At 40.9% G+C, this 11,163-nt stretch overlaps 1 protein-coding gene across 1 annotated transcript in view; it reads right to left on the bottom strand.

The window, feature by feature from the left end:
• Positions 1 to 8,803: 8,803 nt before the first annotated feature.
• MAD2L2 (mitotic arrest deficient 2 like 2) overlaps positions 8,804 to 11,163 on the bottom strand; it is a 294,862-nt gene continuing 292,502 nt past the window's right edge. The window contains exon 8 of the mRNA XM_044075212.1: positions 8,804 to 9,855. Within this exon, the coding sequence (XP_043931147.1) occupies positions 9,814 to 9,855 (42 nt within the window). The 3' untranslated portion in view covers positions 8,804 to 9,813. The remainder of the gene's footprint in view (positions 9,856 to 11,163) is intronic.

The following is an 11,163-nucleotide window of genomic DNA, read 5'->3' as shown; positions in this document are numbered from 1 at the left end:
CATCTGGTCACATGGATGCTGTATTCTTGGCTTTAGAGAGTGCGTTTTGTACCTGTGTCGCCGTTATTACTGGAATTTGGCAATCTTACGGTATTGAGATGGGCCATTTAGTGGGTGAGAGGGGGGTGAAGTTGGCACTGAATCGATCTACCAGGATACTGGCAATATCCTTCGGATCAGTATATTTAATGCCATTTTGTTTTAGCTCAGAGCAGATCTGAGCATTGCCATTTAGATTTTTGACATAGTTATAGAATGCTTTGTGGTTGTCTTTGGAATCTTTGGCAATTTTATTTTCGTAACTAGCTTTGGAGGATTTTATGAGGCATCTCAGTTTCTTACTGAGGCTAGTAAGGGAGTTTTTTGCATCCTGGGATTTTCCTCTTTTCTGCAAAAGTTTCTTCCTTTTGTTGTAAAGTTTGTTTATGGCAGGGGACCACCAGATTGGCTTCCTTTTTTGGATGAGAGCATTTTGGTTCCATTTGGGATGGCACGATTCATGCATGAGTGGATGTGCTCGTACAGTGCCTTAGTGTAGGATTCAGCAGTTGAACTTTCAGTTCCCGTCTGCATGGGTGTCATGAGGTTTGTCACTTCTGACTTGAGTAGCATGAAGTTGGCTTTGGAGAAGTTTTTTTATGGTGGTTTCTTTACTGGGGGGTGGGGGTGGGATGTGGATGTTAAGGGTGATTAGCTTATGGTCAGACCTGACTAACGAGGGGGTTAGGGGGGATAGGTATGGAGCATTGATTTCCCATGTTGGTAATGTCCAGGTCTAGGATATTGGAGCCCCTGGTGGGACTATGGATTAGTTGGATCCAGGGCGTTGGAATTTATGAATTCCAAGAACCGTTGCGCAAAGGTGTTGGGACATGAGTAGTTTTCATAGTTTCATAGTATAGTACTAGGCTATCTGCCCTGGGGCATTTGTAAGCCTAGCCATAGTGACGTGGCTTTAGCCACCCCCTGAAATGGTACAAAAATGTACAGAATAAATCTAGAATACTGTGCCTCTGTCTAGTAGTGACACAATGAAGGTCCCCTTATATAATAGAATTAGTTTACTGTGCCCCTGTCTAGCAGTGACCCAGATGTGACCCCTGGGGTAAATTTTCGATCTCCCATCCACTCATCAACATTTCTCTTGAAGAGAGTCAGTGAGGGGCTCTGCCTAATACAAACTGGGATCCTGTTCCAAAGCATAGGAAGCCTTTGGGTTATGAATCTATCCCTCCAGCATGTCCTATTCATACTTGTGCCGAGGTTTAAGTCTTTAGCTCTTGTGGTCCTTATGGATTTGGATTTTTTGAGGTGGAGCATGTCCATCAAATCCTGATTGGACATGGCCTTGTATGTCAGGCAGAGATCACCCCTGAGCATGCGGTATGCCACTGAATAGAGCTGAAGTTTCTTTAGTCTCACAGTTAATGGCAGGGTAGTTAAAATCACCCAGTATTAGGGTGTTTGGTTCTATCTTAATATTTTCCAGTATGTTTAGAAAGGTGTAGTGAGAATCTTGGGGTATGGTGGGGGATCTGTAGCAAGCTACAATTTGGATTGCAGTCTTACCTAGTGTTAGTTGCACTTGGAGAATTTCAGACACATTGTGTTGGCCAACTAGCCTGGTGGTGTGAATATCCTTGGTGAATATTGACACTCCTCCACCTTTAGTGTTTCGGTCCTGGTTTGGTGGCCGAAAAGTGTGGTAAGAGTTGTATAGCCTGGTATTGCAGGGGTGCTCTCTGGACCCTTGAACCAGGTCTCAGTTACTGCACAGATATCAATGTTCTCCATTTTTAGGAGTGCCTCGAGAGAGTGCATTTTGAGGTTTAGACTTCTAGCATTGAGTAGCATTACCTTCAGATTTTGCATGCTTGTACCTGTTACGGTGGTGGTTTTGTACTTTGAAGTTTGCCTAAAAAAGGCACTATAGGGGTGGCAAGAGCCTTAGCCAGTAACCTGAATCCCAGGGGCGACAGGTGCAGACCATCTCTGGCAAAGCATCGTGGTCTATCAATCATGTCATCCCAGGCAGACAGATACTGGATCCCCTTTGAATGACACCATAAACTTAGCCAATTGTTGAAGTCAATCATTTTATCCTTTTATTGTGGTATCATTCTGGGCGAAGGCAGGATGCTACTCAGGGCTAGGGTCATACCTGCCTGGGCCACATGATCCGAGAGCTCTTCCATGTCTCTTTTCATGTAGTCCAGGGAGGTACGTCTCAAGTCATTCACTCCAACATGGACAATGACAGAGTCATATTCGTACTTGTGGAATGACTTGACTGCATGCGTTACGTGGTGGATCCTGGCACCCGACAGGCAGCTGACTAATTTTCTCCTTATTCAACCTGGTGAGAGGGACATCAGTGTGTCGGACTATAGAGTCACCTATGACTAAAGTGTTAGGTACATTGTCTTGCCTTAGGGGCTGTTGCTGGGTGGCACACTGGTGTTGTGAACTATGTGACACATTGGTTGTGATTGGTGTTTGTTTGCGTTTCAGCTTCAGAGGTCTTTGTTGCTTGGGCAGGTTACAGTTAAGGGCCTCTGCATATGTGGATTTAGTGTTGCTATATGTGGGTGTTGGTGGTGTGGGTTTAGAAGGGCTATGTGTTGCTTGAGGTGTAGTGTGGGTGTTAACCTTCTCCTCTTGACTGTTTAGCACAATCTTGGGTGGAGAGAGCTTTGCTTCCATTTTGGCTATGTAAGTGCATCTCTCACAGGTTGTAGTGTTGGGTGGTAGGAGGAGAGGGTTGTCTGTGTACATGAGGCAATTGCTGCATTGCCCCAGTATACCCAGATTCACCAGGTGGACAGGAGAAATCACCGGAAGCTGACCCTTGGACATGCCTCGTTTGGGGCTTTTTTTCTTTTCTTTGTAAAGTATTGGAGTTGTTTCCTTAGCAAGGTACTTTGCAATTATAGGCTGTTTAGTGCCTACTATTAATTTCTCCTTGTTAACAAGGAGAGTTCAGTGTTTGTATGAGTTCAAGGCTTCCTAGTGCTTTCCAGCAGGTATTAGAGAAAGTGCTAGTCACAGGGATGCTTAAAGGTAAGATTGAAAAGAATGCGCTCTGCAGTGTGCACTAGAGAAGTTAGATGTGAAAGTAGGTAACTTGAGTTTTACCGGTTTAAAAAGTTGAGGTTTAGTGGAGAGTTACTATTTTTAAAACAGCAAGATGGATTGAAAGGGGTGGTCACTTTTGTATTTTGGTACTATGAAATACTGTAGGATGGCCAATAAATTTAAATAATTGAAGGGGTGGGATTTCAAAAATGATGATTTTGTGATTACTCACATAAGCCAGTGAAAGTAGAGAGAAATGAAATATATGGTCAGATTAACATAAGAGCCGGGCAACTAGAAAGACAGTGGTATTTAACAAGACAACTTAAATGGGTGGGAGGGCGGGAAAACATTCTGCCTGACTCAGAACAGAGAGAGCTGTGGTCTCTTTTGAAGTTTTAATATGCTGTTAAAACAGAATGCAAGCAAAACACAAGGTAAAGAAAACGAACTGCAGTATTCAAAATTTAGAAAGGCAATACAGTAATACAAAAAATAAAAGCAAACTAACCTTTCCTTCACAGCAAAGTGTAGCAGAGTCTGGATGAGCCTTTCTGGTAAAGCCAACAGATTTGTTTTCCCCCAACAGATTTGTTTGTTTTTCAATTGAATTGTACAGGTTTATAGGTCACATTAAAGGTGGGAAAAGTTTTGAAATGATTTATTGTGGTCTCATTTTTTATATCACAAAAACCTGGCATTTTAATAGGGGTGTCTAAACTTTTTATATCCACTGTACCTGCCATAATGGGCAGACAGTTTACCACAATTTCTTCAGCCAGCCTGAATGATATGGGCATCTTAAGGCAGTGTAGCAATTGCCTTATATATACTGACAACCAATTACTCCTAAAACAAATACATGTGAGAGATGTATCTATACTATGAATTTGGAATCAATTCTTTCACATAAACCAGATATCAAACAGGTTGGCAGCACACATACTTCAACTCTTGCACATAAGCTCACAACACATTAACCCACATAAGTGGAGGTACTTGCTAGAAACCTACCTAAAGATCAGAGACCTCCCAAGCGCAAAGCTACTGCACACACACTGCAGACCCAACCGAATCCACTACACAATACACACTCCAGTGTCTCGGCCAATAGGCTCCTAAAGTAAAACACCTCAAAACCAAATTTCTTCATCACAGGTGACTCCATAGTGACACACAGGCTGGACAAGGAGATGATCACAGTCAGCTGCCTGTCAGGTGCTAGGATCCATTAGATCACACATGCACTCAAGTCTCTCAACAAATACTGTTTATGACTCTGTCATAGTCCATGTTGGAGTGAATGACTTGAGACATACCTCACTGGACTATATGAAGAGAGACATGACCGTGCTCTCTGTGTATCTCCGGCAGGTAGGTCCCTAGCCCTGAGCAGCATTCTACCTTCACCCAGAATGATGCCTCAATATAAACAAAAAAATGATAGACTTCAACAATTGGCACAGCGTCTGGTGTCAATCTAGGGGAATCCAGTATTTGTCAGCCTGGGAAGATATGGTTGACAGACTACCCTGCTTTGCCAGAGATGGTCTTCACCTGTTGCCTCTTGGCTTTTGGTTACTGGCAAAGGTAATGCCATAACAACAAAATTCCCGACCTAAAAAATCCACTAGAGACAAACTCAAGGTTACTGTGACAGTAAAAAACAGGTTAAAAATGGACTTCACTGGATTTTTTCTGAAAATGTAACATAAATGTTCTGCATTTCAGGGTGTACAGTGCACACAGTTAACTGACTTGGCAAAAAAACATATAGCTTGGCATCCATTGTTAATAAGAATCAGAAGTAAATTATTTTATCTCTTGTAAACTGTGCAGCTTGTAAAATTTATAATCTACAAGCAGGTCAAGATGAACTCTTATATTCAGCTGTATCTCGTCAATATGATAAGCAAGACAGGCCAAGGACGAAAAGTTATTCTTCAGGAACAGAATGTTTAAGATATGGAAAACAAACTGCCACCAGACTCATTATTCTGGCAAATTCTCAAAACTGCTGATGCAGGCAGAAAAGATACTATAAAGATTGGGACTTTTTCTTTTGTACGAGAGACTGATTATTCTAAGCTGAAGTACGTTTTTATGTATATACCTTTCATTGTTAAGCCAGATGTCAACCTTGTGTGCAGTAAAATGAATGTCGTAACAGCAGAACTGTCTGTGTCTTCATCGAGTAGAGGTACAGACTACCTGAATAGTGTAGTTCCACTTTAACAGTTATGCTGCTTAATGCTAGCAGTCTAAATTGGAAACTGCCCTCTAAGCAGCAACGAACACTACACCAAATGAAATAAGCTTTGATTTTAACTACAAATAATTTATTATTATAAATTTAAAGTATGTATACAATTTTATTAATCATGTAATGCTTAGAGTAGGTCATGTGATGCTTTTAGGACTTTTAAAAGTTGTGAAATTAGTTTGTCAGTCTGAAGAAGTCTCTGTGTTTTAAATAGAGGAGACGAAAGCGCTTACTGGAGGTTTTATTTTGTATTAAAGTGTTGGTTGCTGTCAGATATAGCAACTTTCTTAAAAACTGTACTCATTGGAAATACTACTTACCTTGGATGATGCCGATGTCTGTACAGTCACAGAAACATGGTTCAGTTCAATGTCGCAGAAAGCACCCCGGCCATGCAAGGCTCCAATGCCTTCCACACATTGACATTTCAAAATAAGCATGAAAGAACCAAAGGTGGAGGTGTATCCATTTTCATTAAAGACAAATACATCTCAAGACTGGTCAAACAGTACGGACTCCCTAGAGCTACTCTAAGTTCAACTAACTGTAGGTAAAATCCCCTTCCATATCATTGTTAGCGACAGGGCCCCACCATGAATCACGAGAACCACTCTGCCTACCTGGATCTACTTGAGTCACTCACTATACAGCCAAACACTTTGGTCATGGATGATTTCAACTATCCTTCCATCGACTGGGAGTCATATATGAGCACAAACACATTTACCCTAAGGTTCCTGGACTTTGTTGATACAAACTCTTGAACAGATAGTCTGCACCCCAACAAGGAGCTCAAATGTCCTAGACATAGTACTCACCAATATAGGGGGTCTCTTCACTACCCATTGTGTTGCCCTCCCTGGTAAGGTCTGATCAAAAATCAGTCTCGTTCGAAGTAATGATCATACCTGAACACCCTTCAAGAGCAAAAAGGATGAAAAATGTCTCCAAACTAAAGTCTCCTAAGCGATGGCATAAATAGTTTCAAACCCCCTGCTACCACTGTTAATGACTGTTATACAGAGGTGTACACAGATGCCTTGTATAAACACCTATACAAATATATAGGCTCAGATGTACCTGAATGGATCAAAAAAAGGCCCTCACAAAAAAACAGCCACCCTGGTGGACATCAGAGCATAAATCAGTTATACAACAAGAAGAAACTAATGTCCAAGAACAAGAGGGAACAGACTCAGCAGAGGAAGGACACCCTCCATACCTTGAACAAGCAAATTAGATATCTCGTAAAATCCCCTAAAGACAAATATGAAGCTAAACTAGCATCCCTAGCTAAGGATAATCACAAGGCATTCTTTAGCTATGTCAGAAATCTAAAAGGGAAGGCCCAAGCTTTGTGCTGAACTAACAGTGGAAGGTACCACTCATACTGACCTTGAGAACATTGATAACCAGCTTGCAGACAGATATGGCACAAACTTCAGCCCCCCTGTCCCCACCAGACATACTCCAAAGCATACCTATCTCCAATCCTATACCTAGCATCTCCAAACAGCAGGTCATAATCACACTCTCCATGGCTAAAAACACAGCCTCTATGGGGCCGGATAACATCCCTGGTTGCCTACTAAATCATCTAAATCAGGACCGAATGAGCCACTTGGCACTCTCTTCAACCACAGTCTAAGTCCTGGCTTTGTCCTGACAGAGTGGAAACCAGCAACAGTAATTCCCTTGCACAAAGGGAGTCCATCAACTGACCCTGGGAACTATAGACTCAAAGCCTAACCAGCCTTATCTGCAAAGCTATGGAAAGAATTATCATGAACCTTATAAAGGAAGACAAAGGTGACCCTCAAACTCTTGACCCAACCCAATTTGACTTTAAGGGTAGATCATGCTTACTAAACCTGGTCAACATCTTTGAGAATGTAACCAAAGCCCTAGATGATGGCTAAAACAGTACATACACAGCCTACCCTGACTTAAACAAGGCTTTTGACACAATTCCTCACTCAGGCATCATTGAGATACTCACCCAGCTGGGAATTAACTATGTCACTAGATGGGTAGCCAACTGGCTCAGTGACAGAACCCATACAGCCAAAGTTGGGGATTCCACCTCTACTAGCAGACCAGTTACCAGTGGTGTACCACAAGGATCTGTGCTAGGCGCCCTACTGTTTGGAATCCATTTCTCAGAAGTCCAGATGAAAATAGATGAAGTGTGGCTTACCAAGTTCGCCAATGACTGCAAACTGGGTGCAATCACTGAGACCCCAGTGATGTTGACATACTACAGAAAGGGCTTACACAGACAAATGATTGGTGTTAAAGCCATGGACTAAAACTAAATGCAAAAAATGCGTTATCCTTTTCAGCAAAGGGGAAGTCCCTGAAAATTACAATATTAATAGTATCCCCCTTAGTTCAAACCCTGTGGTGAGAGATTTGGGAACACACGTTGACAGCAACTATAACTTTGATCACCATGTGTCCACAGTGGTAAGGAAGGCTTTCTACATTACACACCTCGTAAGTAAGGACATCGCATCCAGAGCTAAGGACTTTATAACTTCCCTGTATTCACCACTCATCAGACCACTAATAGAGTGCAACGCTCCCTTCTGTATGTACCTCACCAGACCCCTGCAGCAGCTGGAGAGACCTCACAGGTTTCTCACCAAGAAAATTCACGGCCTTCAATACATGACCTACATGGACAGACTGAAAGCGCTGTCACTGTACTCTGAATCTTACAGGCTGCTGAGAGGAGAGTTGTGCCTGGCCTATAGAGCAGTCTCGGACCCTGCCCTAAAGGAAAGGCTGCACATCTGCAAGTAAAATGGGACAAGATTCACTTGCTCTACGGAGCTTAACCTTAGCCTGTGACATTAACAGGACATGCTGGAGAGACAGATACGTCTCCCAGAGATTGCCACTCCTCTGGAATAAGCTCCCAAAAACAGAGCTCCTCAATGACCCTATTTAAGTGTAACTTAGGCAACTGGATGGGAGACTGTAAATTTACCCCCAGGGTATCACCTATGTCCCTCTTGGATAAGGGCAGTCGGGGCTGATCATAGACACGCACTGTAAATATAAGCCATACAACTCAGTCAATAAGGGAACAAGGGTATAACATTGCTAGGCTTATAAAGGTCCCAGGGCCAACAGCCTGCCTATTAACCTCCTATAAACTTATGAACATTTAACCAATGAGTACTAACTTGTGAAACAGAAGAAACTAAATTACACAATGCAAATTTCTCCGCACAGCCAGAAAGCGATGCCAAAACATTTATCATTCTTTCACAATTAGCCAGGATAAACTTCAGCATATTAGCCTGAGAGTTTAACTTTTTAAAAATTAAAGTTGCAGAGGCATACAGACATCCAAAACTTATCAAAAGCCTTCCCATCCTTATCAGGAAATGGAGATGGATTAAACAGGCAACGGTTCCAATGTCTCAAAGAACTGACAGGCCAAATCATACAAGCATAAAAAGATCAGTTTTTTTTTTAATTCATGTTTATCTTGACAGCCATTACGACTATGCTTTAACTTTTTTAATATGCCTCAGACAAATGGATGCATGCAAGTTACAACAGACATATACAGCATACGAACAACAGGCTTCAGAAGAATGGAAAAACATTAACATACATTGTTCACAGTGCAGAGGTCTGTGTTTAAATAGTTTCTTAAAGAATAAATACAGCACCAAGTAATTCAAGCTACTGCAACACAGAAAGAAAGCAAAATCTGCAATTATGTTTCAATATGAAAAAATCTGTAAATGTCTAGGTATACAAAGAGATGTAATGTGTGGTTAATATACCCCAGTATATATAACTATATGGATGGGAGAGACAAAGTGATCAATAATATTTCGCAAGGACAGGAAACACAAACAGGTCAAGTATTTTATAAGTAAAACCAATTTCAAAAATAAAGGTGGCAACTGTCCAGTAAACTCAAGAAAATTATGTAACACAGTGTCACACACTGGAAGGGCAGCACCACATTCTCCGTTTTATTAGGAAAATAAGTACTGCTTTATAACAAAAACTTATGTAAGAAAGAATGATATTTGTTGCATAAGACATATTCCAAATACCTTTTCCTTGTATTAATGACTAGAATATTGCAGAAAGACATTTTTAGTCCTTACTTCAACAAGTGCTGAGTTTACCATTTCAGTTTGTTACACGTCCAAACATGTATACATAAAAAAATGTAATTTTTTCCAGGCAAGTGATCAAAGGCAAATGACGTAGTCATCTAATGAGGATGTGAAGAAGTACCAAGTCACAGGCACACAGTCTTTGATAAGTCCAGATATCCATAAGGGGCTTGACATATAACTGCAAAATATAACCCCCTGTAAGTGCTCATTTCAAATTAATTCAAGATCATCAGCACACTAGCACGTTGCAAGACAGAAACGCAAGTCTCCGATTACACCAGCTGCATCAATGATGGAGTTTTAAACAGGCCAAACACACACATTTCAAGGCACCTTCTGAGCTCTCTCTTCCACGTACAACTGCATCTGAAAAAATTACAAGTAAAACGTTTGTAGATATGCAGAGTATACTTTCACTGCATTCACTCAATTGTATTATTTATTCTACTTTTATTTAACATTTGATTAGCGGGACAGCAGCAGAGGCCCAGGAAAAAAGTTCCAAGCTCCAAAATATTACAAAACATTTTAATAACAATAAATATTCAAAAATAATAGAAAAACATATACAATTTAAATAAACAAATTAGACACAATATGAAAACACTTAACAGATACAAGTTATATGACAATGACAATATTTAGATAAATTCTAGCCAGTTTATAGAGAAATTAAAGGGAAGTTAGTACAATATGAACAGGAATTGCACTATGAAGTGAGAGAAAAGCAGGGTTATGGTATATTGAGAGAAAGCCAGCGGAAAATGATCACAGTACGAAGATGAAAGTTATGAATAGATAGTTGTTGACATTTACAGATATGGTTTACCCTGGTGATGAGCAACAGCACAGAAAGACTTTGGCTAGGAAGTCTGTCAGAATGGTTTTGAAGGATGGGATGGAGGGTACTGACCTGACGGATGCAGGTAAGACGTTCCAGGCCTAACAGATACGACAGGTTTGTGGACAGACAGACAGGAGTTTTTGGTCAGTGGATTTGAATGACCAACTGAGAACACATTGTGTAGAATGGTATTTAGTGCTGGACAAGCAGATGGATGCTGGATAATTTTATAGGTGGTAAGAAGGTGTGTATATGTTAGTTGATGTGGTAGTTCTAACCAAGTCAAGCTTTTTAGTGCTATACAGTAGTGGATTCTGGAACGGTTACTGGCAAATTTAGCAACTTTGTTATAGCAAAGTTCGTTTTGATTTTTGTGATGTTTGGAGGTTAGTAAGGATGGGTGCTCCATGAAGAAGTGTGGGGAGGAGAGAAGTAACGTTGAGTGCAGTTTTAGATGTGTTGGTGAGAGTTTGACTCTGTAAAGCATCCCTGGTTTTGAAGAGTTTTTCTTATGCAATTTTGTATATGCAGGTCAAATTTAAGATGACCATCCCTAATAATTTGCTATGAGAAGTGATTCAATAGTTGTATTAACGAGAGAGGAGTTTTTTTTAAGGGTGGAACATGAGTTGTTCATAGGTTCATACTAGGCTATCTGCCCTAGGGTATTTATAAGCCTAGCCAGAGTGTGTTTGGCTTTCGCCACCCATTTTAAATTAATTTTGCTATGCCCTTTTTCGAGGTTAGTATACTGTGCCTCTGTCTAACAGTGACACAGAAGTGACAGCCGGGGTAAACCTACGATTTCCCATCCACTCATCAAGATTCCT

Source organism: Protopterus annectens, chromosome 1.part1, assembly GCF_019279795.1.
Source record: "Protopterus annectens isolate FY-2018-M chromosome 1.part1, PAN1.0, whole genome shotgun sequence".
Lineage (NCBI taxonomy): Eukaryota > Metazoa > Chordata > Ceratodontiformes > Protopteridae > Protopterus > Protopterus annectens.
This window is presented reverse-complemented; position numbering and strand designations above follow the sequence as displayed.